A 21175-nucleotide genomic window follows, 5' to 3' on the forward strand; every position below is an offset into this window, starting at 1 on the left:
CAGTGCGTTACAAAATTGAACTCAAAATACTGCTTTTTGTTTTTAAATCCCTAAGTGGTCCTTCCTACAAGTCGTGAGGGGATCGTGTGTTTGCAGTCATTGGACCTAGGCTATAATCTCCCGCTATCCCTGAGATCTTTATCCTCTGTACATGAGTTTAAAGTTAACGTAAAGTCATATATTTGTACCCCGGCATTTAACTCATCTTAACTATGTTCTGTTTCAATTGTGTGTCTCTCTTTTAATATATTTTAGATTTGTCCTGTACAGCACGTGGTCAACTATAGTTGTGTTTATTTGTGCTATATAAATGAATGAATGAATGAATGAATGAATGAATGAATGAATGAATGAATGAATGAATGAATGAATGAATGAACCGCTGCCGCATTCACTCTGCCTTTCAAACGTGATGTCATATGCAGTGGTTTGGTCGGCAGAGTGGGAGCCTTCAACATCGATGCCTCCCCTAGCGAGAGATTGCTGGCTAGCGTCTCTTCGACAGGTGGCATCGACTCATATCCATGCTCACGCATTTCCTCTACCCTTGCATAATCTGCATGCTGAAATAGATGAATGTGGGCCGAATATGGTTTCTTCCAAGATCTTTCCACCTCAGCATGCAGATCTGGAAGAAACAGAAGGCTCGTGAGAGCTGGATAAATATCACATAAAGAGTATGTCCGGATAAAAATCGCTCGTCCAACCTGCCACAGGCAATCTCACATCTCTCGCGCCTCCAGGGCAGATCCAATCTGTCTGTGACGTAGGACATAACCTCAAGCAACTCATCATACGCATGCTCCTCGCCCAAGCAAATAAAGCACAGATCGTGTAAATCATCTGGTGTCAGATAATGCTGATGACATGTATGTACACACTTCCTGAAACTTTTCGCTGCCATAACTGCCTTCGACATGTCCCAAACAAATACTCCTGAAGAGAATCACTTGTACTACAGGCTGCCTTTTATACAATGGTTTCACCATTAGTGATGTCACAGGCTGTCACCGGCTAATGTATTGACGTGCTTCAGACACCGGTCACGCTGGAAGCGTTTCCCATTGCTTCGGAAGCAGTGCGAGTTCCCATTCGAAAGGGAAATAAAAATGTTTTGTCTCACCCTCATGTTGTTTGAAACCCATCAGACTTACATTAATCTTTAGAAGAACAAAAATTGTTACTAGTGAATGCATGAATGTGCATGGAACCAAAGCATTCATGCATGTTTGAGCTTCGGTTTGCCATTAATCTTTTTTTTCTTTTTTCGTTTAACTAAAGCTTTTTTACCTCAAATATATTTGATATGTTGGTGGTCATTCACTTAACTCAGAAAATTACACATTTAACCTTCTGTAGGGATTTTTGAATTGAAGGCAAAAAATAGAACTGAATGACTGAGTGAATGCTTTTTTGTCATTTAGCTCAGTAGGAACCTCTGTCTGTATATAACTGTATTTTCTTTCCTATAGGCTTGTCAATACTTCAACTCCCAGCTGCATGTGATCCAGTATAAATATGAAGAGTATGCAGGGGACTACCGCATGCTGCCCAGGTATAGCTCGATTACTGCTCCACCAAACCTTCGAACCGCATCGTTTTCTTGCCATCAAACCATTTGTCTTGAAATTATAGAAGCATATTTTTACCACAGCAGAGTAAGAAATATTATTTCATAATAATGAGAATTATTATTTAATTATAACAGTCATAATAATGAGAAACTTTGTTTACACCTTATGGTAAATGTTTTCATCTGGAAAATGTAATGTTTGTCATATCTGCAGTATGTCTCTGACTTAGGCGATTCCTACTGTATCAGATGTTGAATTGACATATAAAAAAAATTATTTAGATTTTCCATGTATGCAAGCTGCTTTTAAAAGATGTTTATCAAATATTTGGACACAACAGATGCTTTAGATGGAACACTTTGACAGACACCTTTGGCAGATAAAGATTTTTCAAATATGAATAATATTTTAAAACAAAACTATATCCAGGGCTGCCAACTCTCACGGATTAAGTGTGAAACTCACGCAACAAACAACGCACTGATAGTGACAGACAAGACAGAGTAGGTTACTTTTTATATGAAACAAAGTCTCAGTTTTCAAATTCTCCCCATTCTATTACGAAATTCAAATGATAAATACCATTTTGGTGCTCTTAAATATGGCATGACAGATCGCTGTAGCATCTCAGTTCAAGCGGCACGAGAACCGATCTGTGTTCCTCTTTATTACTAGTTATAAGACCAAATAAGCATGAATGAACATCAGACGGTGTGTGAAAGAAACAGTACAGCTTGCTTAAATGTATCATGTCTCATGTAATCGTTCAATGAGAAAGAAGTAAATAATACAACTTGTGAACAATGTCACATAAAGCCATTCAATGACCATATAGGATGTTAGTTGGTAAGAAAAAAATAACTTTACAGAAGAACATTTGGTTAAATAGAGACACTATATTACATATTATATTTTTACTCATATCATTTCAAATATATATATTTTTTTATAAATACCGCATTATATTAATTGTATAAGAATGAGTTTTTAATTTTAACCTTTAATAATAATACCAGTTGACAGGTTTCTATGTATGTTTACAGCATTAGTTGAGAGAGATGTGAAGGCCCTACTATACCAAATATTTAGCCAAATTAATCCATATTGAATCAAGATCAAAATCAAATCACAAGCCAATGAATCGAATCACCCCTCTGATCTGGAAGTTCAAAATGTTCTGAGCATAAACTTTTTAAAATCTTCATATTTTCTGGTTGTCAAAACTTTGATAGATCTCGATCTGTAAAATCACAGTGATACCATAATCAAAAATATAAAACATCACCCATTTAAATACATTAGACAATAAAAGAGATCAGTGAATTGGCCACTAGATGATGATTGTGACTATTAACAATCAGCCACTGTAATCTGATCCTGTTTGCTTTCGGCTTTTTTGTCATTGCAAATGTATTTAAAAGATACAGCTACTGCAGCCAAAGAAAATCTAGTGTTATAGTCAGGGGTCAAGAGCCCAACTAAAGCCAACACTGATCACCATCATGGTAACATCAAATTAAATTAAAATTACATCTAAACCTGTCACCTTTCAATAAGAACTTCTGTAGACGTCTGACAGAAATAAAGTCAAACTGGTCAGTAATAAGTGAAGCTGGTAATGCTGTTTGTGGAGTTGTTTAATCCTCCTCTCCTGAGATCTTCAGATATTTAATGTCTCTCTCCTTCAGTGATTTTGCTTGTTAACAGCAGGTGTTCATCAGTGTCTGAATTAACTTCCGAAAATTAACTGAATTAATTATGTAATTATTCACTCAGTCAAGTGGACTATATTAGTGAACTAATGTAGGGAATAGTGAATGAGGGTATATGGTGTGATTTTGAACACAGCCTCTGATTGTCGACTTTGAGCGCTGTTAATTCACAGTATATTCCTGTAGGCTACTTTCTGGAAAACGACAAATATCACCCAGAATGCATTTTTTCTACGGTATATTGCTGTTTTAATGGAAAACAGCATGTTACTGTCAAAATTTGGCCGTTTTTTACAGCATTTTTTTTACAGTGTGGTTTGTTAAATAACACCAGCATATTAACAACAGCATATTAAAAACACCACATAGACAATTTTAGATATATAAACAACATTAAAAGCTTGATTTTCACCACAGGGGGACTTTAAAAGAATGTGCTCCTCGCTGCAATCAGTTTTAGAGTTCTTTTTCTTATGGGATTCGAATGGTTTCCTTTTGTTTTCCTCATATATTCCTGTCATTTAAGCCTCACAAACAGGAACAGGTTAGTTTCAGGTACAGTTTTTTTCAGTTTCAGTTCCTGCTCATCACAGTCACCTCAGTTTTAAAAGAACGTGCTCCTCGCTGAAGTCAATTTCAAATTTCCCTCTCCTCTCTGCTTCGATTCGTTTTCTAGTATTTTCCCCACATATTCGTGTCACGAGTGCTGTGAACACAGACAGGAGAAGACTTGTGCCGTTGTGCTATTGCTTCTAAAGGACTAACCCATAATGCATTGCGTACTACACTAAGAATAATGACAGAAATCAACACATGAAGTCTTACGTTCTAAGAACTAGAGGAGAGAGGCTCAGTCCACTAAAGCTGGAATCATCATGAAGCAGTTGTCTGCAAAAAGACTCAAGTCTCAAGAGCAAAAATCCAACAAGTAACTCTAGGGTAAGATGGGAACACAGCCCGGGGAGCAGGCGATATCAGCAACAGGTAGGCTGAGTGGAAAGCTGGAAGAACCGGCAAGGGACAGGCAAGATCCATGATCAGACTCAGAGCAGACGTAGAGCAGGCGAGGAGTATCCGAGGGAACAGTTAGCTTGAGATGGGGAGATGAACCAGCCGGACAGATAAAGACAGAACTGGACTGATTGGCTAAGAGAATTGGCCTTAGTAGTTTCATTAGATTGGACCAGACATTGTCCAGTGGTGATTTGTGAATAGGCAGATCCTTTGTGATGTCCTTTAGAAGCCTGTAGCTCTGTTCACAATGCCAGCTAAACATAAATCCCATCCATTTTCAATGGACAGATGGTGACTTCCAGGAGAATCTAGAGACAGCGACAGGATATAGGCTCGTCCAGCAACTTAAGAAAGTTAAGAAATGTTTCACTTTATGCAAATAGAGAGAGACTTTAAGGAGCAACATACCAATAGGAGTGCAGACTGTGTTAGTGGAGCTCACTCGTCACCGTCTCGAGTGCAGGCAAGACAGGACAGAGGATTTCTGGAGTGATTCCACTGTCCTGTGATTTATCTGGAACCACATATGGATATAATAAATTAATGATGTGTGGAAAAGAAACTGACTGCAGTCTTATCAACTGTGGTCGAATTTTCTAACAATATGTCCAGACTTGCTGTCTACCAATAACATTAGAGTAACAACACTAGGAGCGAGAAACTGGCGACATGCAGCACCAAAGTTTCTGGCCAGTCAGTGATGTAGGTCGAAAGAAAAATGTGTGTGTTTGTGCTGCATAAACCGCCACACTGTCTCTACCACCCAGGACAGACACAAAGGGCTCTGGTTTACAAGAGCACTCAGACAGGCAGCAGAAAGGACACCTGTATGTGGGGTCCTGGCAGAATAAAGCTTACTGAAAGGGGTGATAAACACCACTTGATGTGGAAAATACTACCTCTTTGAGGAGAGGAGGATTTATTGGTGCACAAATGCTTGATGGTTGTGTGAGTGTGAGTGTGATTCGGGTATTCCCTAGTTGTGGGGACGTTTTTAGTCCCCATGAGGAAAACATTTTATAATTCATACTAAGTGATGGTTTTTTTTTTCCTGTGATGGTTAGGTTTAAGGTTAGGGGATATAATATATAGTTTGTACAGTATAAAAATCATTATGTCTATGGAAAGTTCCCATAAAACATGAAATCTCAACATCAGAAGGTATAACAATATATATAATCAACTGTTGTATTTGCTGTTAATAATATATTAATGAACATTGTTAATTAAACGTAATCAGCAGCACCACAAATCCAAAACCACACTGCTGGTGGAAGTGAAGACTGTCTCTTTCCTTCTCTTCTTGTCCTGATCATGGTGGATGACGGTGGTTCTGCTCTCTCTCCATAACCCCTCTGTGCCACAGGAAGCTGTATAAAGCAGAGAAGTTGCCCTCCCACTCTTTTGAGATCGACCATGAAGATGTGGACAAAGATGAGGTCAGTATCAAGAAGGCCAAGCCAAACACATACCATTAATATGTTTGGACACACTTGAATGAATGTTTGTTTCTCATAATCTTAAGTCCTGGTATACTTAAAATTGATATTTAATATGAGTATATTTTCTGTCCAATTTCAGTGTGTTAAAAATTGGACAGAAAAATAAATTGAAATGAATTTGTATTTTGTAAATTCAGTATAATTAAAAATATTGAATTAACTTAAAAAGTTGAACCTCGGATTCAGGAGGAACAGTGCGGTTTTCGTCCAGGCCGTGGAACACTGGACCAGCTCTATTGAGAGTGAGGAGTCACGTGCCGATTTGGGCGGGGTCTGAGCCGGTCGGCCATGATGGTAGGAGACGCTATCGGTTGCCAGGGGCAACGCCTTCAGAACTTCACAGAGGCGCGACTAAACATTCCAGAAATAGCGAAATAGAGACAGCGCAGCTTAGTATTTGTTTACATTTTACAGATACGCCGCAGTTTCTTTGGAAGATATGGAGAAGGAAGAGAAATGAAAGGGGTTCTATCGGGAGAGACTAAATAACAATGCTAGCCAGCTAAGAGAAACTGCTTGTCAATAAACTGACAGCAGCAACAGCGAGCAAAGCCTGCTTTCAAAAGCAACACATTTCAGCATAGTTCGCCTTTTATTTAACACAAACGAACGAAATTAATACTCTGTTATTCAACTAGAGTTGATTCATTTGTTATAGATATATCTGTACCGCGAAATGTTTTAAAAAGACACTTTTTTTAATGACGTACGATTCGCATTGACAGGGGAATGTCCGATCTGTTCGCTTAACGTTGCACGGCAGGTGCAAATGCACGTATCTGATTCATATCAGATTTATTTCCACTTATGAATGAGGCCTGAATGAAACATCAAGTATGACTGAACTCTCGCAGTTTAACGTTACAGGTTTGGGGGTTTCTAAGTCTTGCACCCGCAGCCGCAACAGACTTGTTCAGCTTCTAATGACTTAAAGCTCTGAACTCTTGCATTGTGTAGGCAGTAACGTTAGGCACTGATACCATAAACAAACCAGGTAATTAACTATTTCAGCGTATGTGAAAGGTGGTAGTGCTTTGGGTCTTTCGTCCATTCTGTAGCAGGTCGTACGGGTCCATGTTGATGTCAAGTAGTTTCTCTAAATAACGCTGCTTGGTGTTGTTATTTAGTCTCTCCCGATAGAGCCCCTTTCCTTTTGCTTCCCCCTTCTTCATTTATTCCCAAGAAACTGTGCCTTATCGCAAAAATGCAAACAAATATCAAGCTGCTCTCTCTCTCTCTGTCGCTATTTCTCTCGGTCTCACTGTCGAAGTAACCATGACAACGGATAGCGTATCCTACCAAGATGGCGAATCCTTCCCACAATGCAACGCGGAGTGATACGCGTGACGTCACCTTCTCATTCTCAATACCCTCTACAGGGTGCTGGAGGGTTCATGGGAGTTTGCCCAACCAGTCCACATGTGCTTTGTGGATTTGGAGAAGGCATTCGACTGTGTCCCCCGAGGCGGCCTGTGGAGGGTGCTCCGGGAGTATGGGGTCCCGGGTCCTTTGCTAAGGGCTGTCCGGTCCCTGCATGACCGAAGCAGGAGCTTGGTTCGCATTGCCGTAGTAAGTCAGACTTCTTCCCGGTGCATGTTGGACTCCAGCAGGGCTGCCCTTTGTCGCCGGTTCTGTTCATAATGTTTATGGACAGAATTTCTAGGCACAGCCAGGGGCCGGAGGGTGTCAGGTTTGGGGACCACGCGATTTCGTCTCTGCTTTTTGCGGATGATGTTGTCATGTTGGCCCCTTCACACCAGGACCTTCAGCATGCACTGGGACGGTTTGCAGCCGAGTGTGAAGTGCAGGTCGATGTACCGTTCTGTTGTGGTGAAGAAAGAGCTGAGCCGTAAGGCAAAGCTCTCGATTTACCGGTCAATCTACGTTCCTACTCTCACCTATGGTCATGAGCTTTGGGTCATGACCGAAAGAACAAGATCCCGGATACAGGCGGCCGAAATGAGCTTTCTCCGCAGGGTGGCTGGGCGATCCCTTAGAGATAGGGTGAGAAGCTCGGTCACTCGAGAGGAACTCAGAGTAGAGCCGCTGCTCCTCCACATCGAGAGGGGTCAGCTGAGGTGGCTCGGGCATCTGTTTCGGATGCCTCCTGGAAGCCTTCCCGGGGAGGTGTTCCGGGCACGTCCCACTGGGAGGAGACCCCGGGGAAGACCTAGGACACGCTGGAGAGACTATGTCTCCCGGCTGGCCTGGGAACGCCTCGGTGTCCCCCCGGAAGAGCTGGAGGAAGTGTCTAGGGAGAGGGAAGTCTGGGCATCTCTGCTTAGACTGCTGCCCCAGCGACCCGGCCCCGGATAAGCGGAAGAAGATGGATGGAACTTAAAAAGTCTAATATTAATACAAGCTCTAATTTTAATTTCGGTTTTTTGACAAGTGCATCCAGAATTTTCGGTTTCGGTACAGATCCCTACTCAAATGGCCTCCATGGTCACGAGATCTCAATCCAATAGAAATGTCTGCATGGCAGGCAGAGATACGAACTTAGACGGTGGGGTCATTGGGTTGGAACGACTAGTAAAGTTGTGTGTCTTCTGCTTATCAGTGATTAGAGACACCATGTGCCTTTGAGACTATGCCTACTGAGGTTGTGTGTATGGTTCAAATGAAAGGAGCAGAATAGTAGTTTAGTTTTGATTCCTGATTCTTGTCAATATATCAAACACTTTTTTTTGTAGGACACGACCTCTTTGTCATCATCTAAAGGAGGAGGAGGTGGTGGAGGTGTGGGGGGGATCGGCGTTTTTAAGTCTGGCTGGCTCTATAAAGGGAACTTTAACAGCACTGTCAACAACAGTATCACTGTTCGGGTAAGAGAGTGTTTTTTCATTACAAATTCTGTATTATCACTAAAACTATTTGTGTGTAAAACATTGCTGATTGCCTGCTACTTGCTTGTTGTTTGTGCTTTTACAGTCCTTCAAGCGAAGATATTTCCAGTTGACTCAGCTAACTGACAACTCTTATATCATGAACTTCTATAAAGATGAGAAAATATCAAAGGAACCTAAAGGCTGTATTTTTCTGGACTCGTGCACCGGGGTGGTTCAGGTTGGTACAAATACAGTTTAGTTAAGCAGTTTAGTGAACAATGAGGTGACTAATGACTAATTTTGATTATGATTTATGGGTCCATTTGGGGTTCATACAGAATAACCGCCTGAGGAAACACGCCTTTGAGTTGAAAATGAATGAAGTGACATATTTTGTCCTGGCTGCCGAGAACGAGCAGGACATGGATGACTGGATCAACACTTTAACACGCATCCTGCAGATCAGTCCTCCAGAGGGCCCGGTTCTGGACCGCAAGAGTATGGACCTGAGCGACAGTAAGCACGGTGGGTGCTTAGAAAGCATATAAAGCTCTTTCGAAAGTATAGAAAGACCAAATAAAATCGCTCTATTGTCCTCATATACACAAGTGCAACAGTGAAAGAGCTTTGGTGCTGTTCCAGTCATGACAGTGACAGGACAATATACAGATGTTAGATCGAATCTATTGTACTGTACATCCGGCACCCTGCAAAAGTTTGAAAACATCCCAAGGGACGATTTAGGAAAATATTAGAAAAAAAATCTTTTGTGATGGCCTTGCATTGATATGATACAGCACAATGAAAACATTAAAAAAAAATGTATTAAATAAAAAATAATCAATTCAGAACATAAAAACCTTGACGAAAACACATACATTCATTCATTCATTCATTCATTCATTCATTCATTCAGAACCAAATGAGCAAGACCCAGCACTCACAACACTTGAAAAATGACATGGAGAAAAGCAGCGAGTGGTCATTTGAAACTTTGAAACTTTTTGAGTTCCTGCATATCTCATACTTCATGGAAACAAAGGCCATTATAAAAATGCTTTTCTCACAATTGATCTGAGTCAGGGAGTAAAACCCCTTTTAGTGTATTCTTATAAACGTTCTCCTTCAGGTTGGTGTTTACTCCTCTTTCTGCTGTGAAATCTTTCTTGATTTTTATAAAGTAAACATAAGAACTTTTATATGGTTAGTAAAATTTCAAGATGAATACTTACTGGGCTAAAGTTATTTAGGTTTACTTGATTATTCATACATCATTTAAAAAAAAAATCTGGTTAAAGTGTGAGTAACAAACATCAGGCTTTTGAGGATCGTTTATTTGCACATCTCTTTGCACTATATGTTTTGCCCCCCACAATAAAAACTACAGAACTTTGATCATAAAACTAAGCTTTTAAATATCATCTTACTAAGACATATTATTGGTAGATATAGAGTGACTACTAATATTTATATGCATTTTATGTAAGTAATATGATGTGTATGTAATATCAAACCTGGATGAATGTTTTTAAAGTTGTTTCAAACCTGGATGAATGTTTGTTGGACCCCATCAACTGTCTGGTTACATTCTTCAAAATATCTTCCTTTGTGTTCAGCAGGAGAAAGAAACTCATTCAGGTTTGAAACAACTTGAGGGCGAGTGAATGATGACAGAATTTTCATTTTTAAGTGAACTATTCCTTTAATTGCGGTTACTGTGTACAGTGATCTTCACAGATCACACAAGTGATCTGATACCTCACAAATCCTTTAGATTCAGCTGACATACTCCCTCTAATTTACATCATTACATTTTGGATATTTGTCATAATGTTATGGTTAAATTCTTTAGCTGGTACTCTAAAAGGATGGAGGGAACGTCTGACACACACCTCGAGTGAAAAATGACCAAAATCCACCACCACTGTACACATTTTCAACTAAAATGTTTCTTTGTTGTTGTTTTAGAGATCATTGATATGTCGTTGAATCATGTTCCTGTCCATGAAAATGAGGAAACAACTGAAAATGGAATCCACCCTGAACTGGCCAAGGTAATGTTACTTCCTAAGCGCATGATATCAGTGCACCCTCTTTCTGATAAAGGAAATGGGCCTTCATTTATGCAATGAGATCATTGTACTATTAAAACATGTTGCAAGTTTCAGAACGCCAAACTTCCTTGTAAGTACAAAAATAGCTTTGATTGAAACCAACGACTTTTTTTTCTACTTCCTGGAATCTTTTTATTGGATGAATCCATCAGCATAAGACTCCCTGCACAGACACAGATCAACACCTACATCTACATCATCGTCTTTTATTGCTGTTTATGCAATAAGCTAATCATGCCAGTAACTAAACTGTTCAAATTGACACTCTTCCTCTAGGTAGCTTAATCATCTCTTATTTAAATTGTGATTAAATTAAATACAGAAAGCGAGCTAAGAGCGTTCTCTATATAATAGCTGTCAATCACTTTAGTTCAGCACGAGTTGTGCACTCTAGTCAAAACTCCCGTTATAATCAGCGACACTGTGCATTACGCAATGAATATTTTGTTTGCATGTTGCTATGATGAAAGGATGAGAATGCAGAATTCAAGTTGCAGTAGTGAGATCATTGCGTATGTGTGCCAGGGACCAGCTAAAGAACAGACATGACTGTAATCGGCTACGATGCTCAGCGCTGCAAGCTTTATGCAAATATATAAATATAATACATAATCAGTACTTTATCTTGGCAGCTGTCATAGTAAAACTGTAATAAAAGTTTTTAACTCTTTCCCCGTCTGCGTTTTTTCTTCTTTCTTTTTTTTTGCACGCCAGCATTTTTGATCATTTTTACAAAACCTTCATGGCCCCCAGAATATTTTGTTGTATGAATATCTGAACATGCAATATATCAAAAGAAAGAACAGAGCCCCATTCTATTCTAGCTTGATGCATTCTTTTGTTATCAACACTTGAATGTGGGTAAGTTTAATAAAAAAGGCAACATTGTGAGCAAAAAGCTGAGAAAATCACGTTTTTGTCAAAGACTACGTTCAGATCAGATTCAGAATGATGATCAAAGCCCAGATGAGTAGATCGAGTTCATCAACACAGCAAAGCTTCAGTCCTGTAGCTCGTCTGAGTCGACATTTCATTCAGTAACATTAGGCAGTTTTAATTTATATGCTGTCACATGGAAACATAGATTGCCCATGGATTGGGAAAGAGTACATAGAGTTCCACATTCTTCTTATTATAAAATGGCCTTTTATTTTTTAATCATCTCAGATTTGAATGTAAAAATCCTACTAAGTTTATAAATGCACCTTAGGAAACATAACATTTAAAAAAAATGCAGTTCATGATCCCTTTAACGAGCGAGTCTCTCTTTCACTGTTTAGAACCTTAAAACACATTTAAAGACATAAACAAGAAATGAATGAACGGTGAAAGCGCATAATTAACACTAATGTTGTATTCTTTCAGTATATTTCTGAGACCGAGGAGGGCTCGAGATCTGCCAGAGGAGAGGAAAGACTAAACCTGTTCTCCCTGGACCCTGATATCCCTGTATGTCATAATTCTTATATTTATGCAGTTTGTCTCAGCACTACAGTTTCTTTTTGTTTCATGAATTTTTACATTGATTGGGGGTTGTGCACAGGGAATGTCATTATATGTGTAGTTTTGGGATGTGAGGAAAGAATGCTTTGTGTTAAAGGTTTTGCGGAGTCTCAGGATGGAGAATGGGGATTCTGTCCAGCCATTTGATGAGAAGCTTGGGAGGAGACTGATGATCTCCTGTGGCTCACTCAACCTCACACTGCAGGGCTGTGTGAACGAGGCCGACACTGAGCCAGTTACTAATGTATGATGATGTCATATCCTTCTGACACACCTACCATAAGTTGTGCTAAAAACACACTGTTGGCAAACCCTTTGCAAGATCTTTATCATTCAAAAAACATAATTTAGTACACTGCAAATTTTTCAAATCTCAAAATTTGTAGACATTGTTGAGTGATCTCTATATTGCAACCAAGGGAATGTCAACTTGATATGAACAGAATGGTGTAAATTGTTATTGGGAAATGTATAAATATCTTATGTCGTTTCTGCAGGGCAGTACTAAATACAAAAAAATAAGATATTTTATGTCTTATATTTAGATCAATTTTGCAACAAGGCTTATAAACGTAGGAAACAAAAGGAGTATGCACTCATACAGTCAGCTGTATAAAGTGTATCGTTTATGAATCTGCTTATATGAGTGAGCACTGCTGTCTCTCCTCAGATCGAGCCTTTCTTTGTGTCGGTTTCTCTTCTGGACATACGCGAGGGCAGGAAGGTTTCCGCTGACTTCCATGTGGACTTAAACCACGAGGTTGTGCGGCAAATGCTCAGTAGTTCTGGTAATCCAGGAGATCAAGGGTTGGATTGCGGGAACGGTTCTCCAAAGGAAAATGGACTCGCCTCGTCTGTAGAGAAGAAAACAGAGGACTGCCAATTGAGCCCAGACTTGGAGAACTGGCTGCGCTTCCCCAAACAGGTATCAATGCAAGTGCCCTTTGGATATAGGAATGTATGGCCTGGTTTCACAGTTCAGTTAGGGTATTTAAGTAGCTTTTTATTTACTGCTTTAGAAAAAAAACATTAAAATCTTGAGACAAAACAATTGCACTGACATATTTTACGTCATAAGATATGTGCAAGTTGCTTTCGGTTAAAGCGGCTCAAACATTTGAGCACTTTAATCTGGGACTAGGCTTAAGCCTTGTCTGTAAAACCAGGGGTCACATGGTTTAGATCTATGTTCATGTGTTTATGTGGTTTACATGTTTGATCATTCCTGCAGGCAATTTTTTCCGTTACGAACCCACACACAGACATTGTGATGGTGGCACGGGTGGAGAAAGTTTTGATGGGAAATATTTCCAGTGGTACAGAACCCTACATTAAAAACACAGATTCCAGCAAGGTATTTCATCTAGATATTTTTCTATTGTAAGGTGCTTTGAATAAAAGCGTCTGATGAATGCATATTTGTTTTCACGAATGTAATAACATTTAGACATTTGTATTTGTGTCGTCTAAATATACAGAATATTGATTTAAGCACTAATATATTATCTAAGTTGTAGTTGTAGTTAGTGGAGTTTTGGCTTGGTAGTTAATGGACAAATACATTGAAATCCAATTTCTCTGCTTGTTCTAGACTGTCCAAAAGATGTTGAAATCCAATAAGCAATTCTGTAGCAAACTTGGAAAGTACCGAATGCCTTTTGCCTGGTCTGTCAGGTAAGTGAATCCCAATGGGAGCTTCTTTTCCATTTCCTGCTGCTTCAGCATTGGCAGAACAAATACAAACTGCTGAAACACTTCTCATGCGAACCAGTTTATTTCGTTTAAAATCATTTCAGTCATGACATTTCTTCCTTCTGTATATTCCAGGTCCGTATTTAAGGACAACCAGGGCACAGTGGACAGGGAATGTCGCTTCTCTCCTCTCTTCAAACAGGAAAGCAACAAGATTTCCACAGAAGATCTCATCAAACTCATCACAGAGTACAGGAGGTACGGACTCTTTAGTCACACTCACGAATAACATGTTATAATTAATAACCTCAGTAAAATGAAGCATTGTTTACAGGGCAGAGAAGGCCAGTAAACTCCAGACCATCCCTGGAAACCTTGAAATAAATGTGGACTGCGTTCCCATGGAATGCCCCAGTATGTTCTTCTAAAACTGCAAACATCCTCACATTTAGAGCTGAATTGAAGCAAAAATATAATTTTACTCATAAATGTTATTCAGTTTTATGTACTTAGCACTTAAACAGCTTATTGTATACTTGTCTGCTGTTGTGTATCCACACACTCACCTACACACATGTTTCTCAGATTGCGTGACATCCTCATATGTTGCTCTGAGGCCGTTTGAGGACTGTGGCCTTCATGCTCCTACAGTGGAGGTAGACGAGTTCCTGCAGGACTCATCCAAGTTTGCCCAACCTTACAGAGTCTACAAGAATCACATCTATATCTACCCCAAACACCTCAAGTATGACAGCCAAAAGAGTTTTGCAAAGGTGAGAAAAGAGTGGACACAAAACACTTTACCATAGTGCATAGTTGGTAAATTAATACATTTTGACGTTTGCATCACATAGCCAGCACCATATGTTTGTTTGAGCCTGTAAACTTGCCTGGCAGCTCACCTGGTACAGCATTGCACTTGTGATGCAGAGCTCTTGGGTTCGAGTCCCTGAAAACATGAGTCACGATAAAAGGCTGAAAGACTTGTAAGCAAGCTAAAATGGCATGTTTGCTTCAGTAAATGTTCAGTAAATCTCACATTTGCTTTTGTTAACACTATCGTTTAGGTTCCCTCATATTGTGACAGCCCAGATCCAGCCCACATCTGCCACACGTGGAGAGATGATCTGGCCCACATGCAGCGTGGAATGAGGGCCCTTGGGCGGCTCACTCCTGTTTGCCAGATCTGGGCCACAAGCAGGCCATAGCAATGCCACATGTCAGCCAAGAGCAAAGAAATAAACCAGAACTGGACCTTATCTGAGCCACAAAATCTTAAAACAGTTGTAGTTCTTGTGTTTCTGCTCGTCTCTGTTTCTGTTCTCTTCTTTCCTTCAGTGATTCTGCTTGTTAACAGGCTTATTAAGGCTGTGATGACTCCATATTTAATATACACATATTTTGTGGCTCAGATAAGGTCCAGTTCTGGTTTATTTCTTTGCTCTTGGCTGACATGTGGCATTGCTATGACCTGCTTGTGGCCCAGATCTGGCAAACAGGAGTGAGCCGCTCAAGGGCCCTCATTCCACGCTGCATGTGGGCCAGATCATCTTTCCACGTGTGGCAGATGTGGACCGGATTTGGGACGTCACAATGTTGCTATGTGGGTTAAGTGTAGGGTTTAGTGTAGGTGCTACAATATTTTCAAAAACAATTAACCTTTTAGCGCCACTCGTCAGAAATTTCGATTTGCACAAAATAAAACATTGCCAGATTCACGTTCATCTATTTCGGATAAAATTGACATTAATAAAATTTGACTTTAAAAGTGTAGCAAAACTTGCAAGAAGCAACATAATATCATTTTACAGAATTGTTGCCACAGGCACGTTTTTCCAATGATCCTGGGTTGTGAATGTGTGTGGTATTAATGAAATCTGGACATACAATATCCGCCATGTTGTCATGTGACTTAAGGCGTCAGTTTACTGCCATTCACAACTCCTCTCCTTTGGCGACATTGGATAGTAAAGTGTCCATTCGTATAATTTCAAATGTATTATTTATTTTTATTAGAAAGTCAGCTGGGTAGTTTTCACCTACTGTTTTATGAATACTGTGAATTTGGACATACTACTCATTCCACAATACTGTTTTTTGGCCTACTACTGTATATAGTAGGGAAGTACACTGATATTTTTTTTAATTTCTAAGTACAATCAACTTGGATGTTTAAGTCATTTCAACTTAAAATACATTAAACTGACTTTTAAAAAAATAAGTTGAAAATTACTTAACTTATTTTTAATGACTTCAATGTTATGACAACATATGTTTTTATTTTCCTTTATCATATAATTTTTTACAGTGTAGGCATATTCGGAGGAAAAGTGCTGTGTTTAGATTGGTAAGATCGCTAAGCTATTCCTCTCTAAATAAAAAAGTAAATGAGTGTAAATGTCAGCAACATCATAATTGACTGGACGAAGTCTGTGGAAAACATGAGGTCATTGATCTAATCTAATCTGTGTGCTATTTTATTGTAAACGACACTCCTGATTGGAGGCTTCTGTAAATATTTAGTTTATACATAGTTACGACGAAACTCATTTTTACTGGTGCAATACTGGCTCAAATATTTTACTCCACAATTAAGTTTTAACTTCTGAATGGGTGATGCCCCTGAGGATCAACTGAAAATGCTGGAATTGCTTACGATGTAATCAAGGATTCAGTTGTGTTCTTCACAGTTTTCTACTCTTTCTTCGTCGACATGCAATGTGTAGTCATGCTATTCTCCTTTTTTGTTCGCTAGGCTCGGAACATCGCAGTTTACGTGGAGTTCAGAAGCTCTGATGAAGAACATGCCAAGCCACTTAAGGTTACATAACACAATATTTCCATAATTTTCCATCAACACCTGCTTTATGATTTGACTTCTGAATATAAAATGTTCTATATCAATGTCCACAGTGCATCTACGGAAAGCCAGGAGGTCCAGTTTTCACCACGGCTGCCTGTTCCACAGTCCTGCACCATTCACAGAACCCAGATTTTTATGATGAGGTTGTTTGCAAAATCTTCAAAATGTGCTTCGGGAGCTTTGTAGGTCAGCACTGTTACGTTTAGATGGTACTTTAACGTGTGTTGTGATATGTTTGATCAGGTCAAGATTGAGCTGCCCACACATCTTCATGAGAAACACCATTTACTCTTCTCCTTCTACCATGTGACCTGTGACATCAATGCCAAGACCAGCTCTAAGAAGAAAGAGGCTCTTGAAACTCCAGGTCAAAGATGCACATGAAGCCCAATTGTCCTATGCTGTGCATGTTGAAATGCTGCAGTGCTCTGACAGTGTGTTTGTTTGTGTGTACTGTATGTTGTTTATGTTACAGTGGGTTATGCGTGGTTGCCTCTCCTGAAGGACGGCCGTATTTCCTCTCAGGATTTCAGCATTCCAGTCTCCTGCACTTTGCCTGGTGGATATCTACTCATTAAAGATACTTCATCCACCAAAGTGAGCACAAGAATCCAGAAACGCAAATAAACAATCAGTTAAGAAAAAGAAAAAGAGTGAAGATAAGTCTATGGTTTTGCTAAGATACATAGTTTTTTCCGTCACATAAACCAGAACCCAGAATATACACCAGGAAACAAATGAATCTTCACAACTTAAAGTCTTGCAATATTTCCCAAAGTATAGTCCCAAAGACAAATAATGACGATTCGCACATGATATGGCGAGGAATTTTCACAGACATATATAAAGACATATATATATATATATATATATATAATATTTCTCCATGTTTCTGTGCAGAATGGCTCCGATGTGAAGTTGGTCGATGGGGGGAAGCAGATCTTCAAAGTGTCCACTGTGGTGCTTTCTACAGTTTATACTCAGGTTGAAAAGAGCCACAGTCTCAGATGAAAATCTACTGCTATCTTGTTGATGTTTATGGTCTAATATTTCCCACGGACATTTTTGCAGGACCCCCATCTAAACCGCTTCTTCCAGCAGTGCCAGAAACGAGAGGCAGACCTCTCTCAACCTCCTACCTCAAACTTCCTCAACTGCCTTAAAGTAAGTGTATTCCAGGGCCTTAACCAGGGTTTGAACATTAGTCAAGAACTGACCATGATTACACCTAAATACATAAACTTACGATCCAAAGACTGACATGTAGCTGCAGGTTTGCAGGCTCTTTAGAAATACAGACATATATTGTGTTTTGCCATTTCACTCTGTTTGTTTTCTGTGGAGGATGGACATTGTTAAATTAGACCTTATTGATTGAGGTGTGTAGAATTGATGTATTTACAACAATGTTTTCATATTAATAAGCATTGCTGTATGAATGAGCATCAAAATACACTGTAGGAAACTGTATGCTGTATAGCTGCATTACAGTATACTGTATACTATAATAATGCAACAAGCTTGCAACTAATCATGTGCCATAGGTTGTCCACCAGAGCCGTTCACTTCAGCCTTTGATGAGCCATCTTGGTTTTCTCTGATATTGATATTTTAACAATCAAATGGCTTCATTATGCATGCGTATTATTGCAAACTGTTGACATCCAGACTTTCACATTTTTGATTTTCTGAAGTGAAATCAAAATACAAATTTCCAATGTTTCAAATGATATGTAACTATTGTGAAACTAGTACTCATCTTGTATGTTTGAGTAATGTCAGAAAAATAACCCTTGCTATTTTAAGAGGAATCAGGCCATATTTTTCTGTCAACTCTTCTTTTTTTGTCTTCTCAGGGCCTCCTGAGTATGGAGAAGATTCATGTGGTTATTCGCTTCCTTCCCGTTCTCTTCAACCAGCTCTTCAAAGTGCTTACCCAAAACGACAGTGATGAAGTGACCGCCAGCACCACCAGGTACAGAAACCCATCACTGACTCTTCTGAACACAATATATCAGAGCAGCTTTCAGATTGGATTCTCACTGTAACGTTACGTCGTATTCATCAGGGTCCTGGTCCACATCTTAGCTAAGTGTCATGAGGAGAACATGGACCACTATTTGCACTCTTACATAAAGGTACGTATGTCACTAACATATTGCGCAATGTATCATTTCACTCACGCATGTCTCAGCTACTTCCAAGAGCTAGATCAAGACAAGCATAGGTGTAGATAATGGGTGAGGTATGGACAGTTCCTGGTTCGTGAACAACAGGTTTTAAGAACTGATGTGAAGCTGTTTTTCCGGACCAAAACAACAGTTTTACAGGCAGAATGATTCAACATTGCCTTAAATTATACCACAAATTTTGTGACTTGTTGATGAGACTATAACCTATGGAAGCTTGTTTTTCCGCCACAGAATAAAACATTTTAAAAGACAATTGTGACTTTTTATCTCACAATTGCAAGACTTAAAGTCAGAATTGCGTGATATAAACTAACAGCTGCCAGAAATAAACTCGCAATTCTAACTTTATAACACGCAATTGCGATTTTATTTATATCTGGCAATTCTGACATTTTTTCTCAAGTTATAAAGTCAAATTCTAAGGAAAAAAAAGACTGACTTTTTTCTTTGGAATTGCGAGTTTATATCTCACAATTCTGACTTTATAACATGCAATTGCAACTTTATTTTATGCAATTCTGACTTAATATCTCCCAATTGCGTGTTATAAAGTCAGAAATGCGAGATATACACATGCAATTCTGAGAAAAAAAGTTATAATTGCGATTTTATGTTTTAGTTTTTATCTCACAATTCGGACTTTATAACAAGCAATTGCCCCTTTATATCACGCGATTCTAAGATAAAATGTCAGATTTGCGAGATGTAAACAGACAATTGTGAGAAAAAAACGGTTTTCCACCGTTGGGCCAAACCATTCTCTTTGCTTAACCGTTCCATTCCGTGCCGATCCGGACCAGGCGATCCGGAAGCCCAGCTAACAGATTTCTGTTATAAGAACATTCTCCAAATATTCAGTGTTGGTTCGGGGAACTTAAAAAATGTCCAGTTTTCTTGACGTTAGAGGAATGTGTTTTAGAAGGTGTGATGTTCCTCAAATGTTCTTTCAACTTAATTTTGATTAACAATTAAATATTCTAGGAACGTTGATTTGTAACATTCCAAAAACATACAAATGTCCAGTTTCCTGAATGTTATTTAAATGTTAGTGGGATGTTCCTGAAACATTCTTTCAATCATTCAAACACCTGCTGTGAACAAGCACTGAAAGAAAGAGACATAAGAACACAAACTACAAATTTCTTCAGCCACAGGCTTAGATGAAATCAACTGAAGATAAAAAAAGACATCTCCACAAACAGCATTACCAGCTTCACTTATTACTAACTAGACTGACTTTATTTCAGTCAGACGTCTACAGAAGCTCTTATTGAGAACTAACAGAGGTTTAGATGTTGATGAAGGATTGTTCAGCCATTGCAGGTGTTTTCAGAAAACATTTCTGCATTGCTAAAGCAGATCAACATGGCTGTTTTAATGGGCAAGTGACTGCATTAAAGTGGTTTACACAATTGCTTTTTGTGTATTTTTGCTTATTAGAATTGAAACTTATTTTGGGGAATTAAGTAATAAAGTCAACCAATTTGATAAACATGATTTGTAACACTGAAGTGATTTGTGTTGTCCAAAACTTTGTGAAAGATCAGATGTTGACACACTTAGACATCAACACTCATCATATAAATCTCAACAATGGTGACAATTATAAATAATTCAGCTGCATAATTTATTCATGCCGCAATGCATGCTGGGAGCCATGAATGTGTTTTGTATGCTGGCATGAAGCATTTCACCATTGCTGTGTTTCATATACTGATAGGTTATGTCTGTGAGTGTATAAACAACACAAAACAAGTTTTAAACAAAGTTAACAATGACAGTATTATTTATACACTCACAGACATCAACGTTCAGCATCTGAACTGCAACAATGGTGTTACAAATGATCTTTATCACATCAGCTGAGTTTAACAGTTTTCAATAATGCTTCAATTCCATAAGTCAACAATTACAGAAAAAGCAGTTTGACCATTAAACATCATGGAAACATCATCCCTTTTAAAACACGTTCCTCTAACGTCAAGAAAACTGATTTTTTTTTATGTTCCCGTAACCAACACTGAATATTTGGAGAACGTTCTTATAACAAAACTCTGTTAGCTGGGAGGCTCAAGTGGAAAACAACTGGAGCCGTTCCTAGAACCGTTTGGCCCAACGGTGGAAAAGCCGCTTATTACTTTTGATCAAGTGTTCAAAATGATGATTGGCTGATTAGAGTGA

The 21175-nt window shown here is 39.0% G+C and overlaps 1 protein-coding gene across 5 annotated transcripts in view; it reads left to right on the top strand.

The window, feature by feature from the left end:
* The window catches only part of dock10 (dedicator of cytokinesis 10), a 141282-nt gene that overhangs the window by 83178 nt on the left and 36929 nt on the right, over nt 1-21175 (top strand). For all 5 annotated transcript variants that reach the window (XM_056270746.1, XM_056270736.1, XM_056270764.1 and 2 more), the window contains exons 4-25: nt 1473-1555; nt 5667-5739; nt 8496-8627; nt 8734-8868; nt 8969-9155; nt 10599-10684; nt 12110-12193; nt 12345-12491; nt 12918-13172; nt 13479-13601; nt 13839-13921; nt 14075-14197; nt 14274-14353; nt 14525-14712; nt 16695-16760; nt 16853-16945; nt 17046-17169; nt 17278-17399; nt 17703-17786; nt 17874-17966; nt 18659-18777; nt 18871-18940. In XM_056270746.1, the coding sequence (XP_056126721.1) occupies nt 1473-1555; nt 5667-5739; nt 8496-8627; nt 8734-8868; nt 8969-9155; nt 10599-10684; nt 12110-12193; nt 12345-12491; nt 12918-13172; nt 13479-13601; nt 13839-13921; nt 14075-14197; nt 14274-14353; nt 14525-14712; nt 16695-16760; nt 16853-16945; nt 17046-17169; nt 17278-17399; nt 17703-17786; nt 17874-17966; nt 18659-18777; nt 18871-18940 (2550 nt within the window). The remainder of the gene's footprint in view (nt 1-1472; nt 1556-5666; nt 5740-8495; nt 8628-8733; nt 8869-8968; nt 9156-10598; nt 10685-12109; nt 12194-12344; nt 12492-12917; nt 13173-13478; nt 13602-13838; nt 13922-14074; nt 14198-14273; nt 14354-14524; nt 14713-16694; nt 16761-16852; nt 16946-17045; nt 17170-17277; nt 17400-17702; nt 17787-17873; nt 17967-18658; nt 18778-18870; nt 18941-21175) is intronic.

Source organism: Rhinichthys klamathensis, unplaced genomic scaffold (assembly GCF_029890125.1).
Source record: "Rhinichthys klamathensis goyatoka isolate OS25496 unplaced genomic scaffold, OSU_Roscu_1.1 h1tg000014l_1, whole genome shotgun sequence".
In the NCBI taxonomy this organism is placed as follows: domain Eukaryota; kingdom Metazoa; phylum Chordata; class Actinopteri; order Cypriniformes; family Leuciscidae; genus Rhinichthys; species Rhinichthys klamathensis.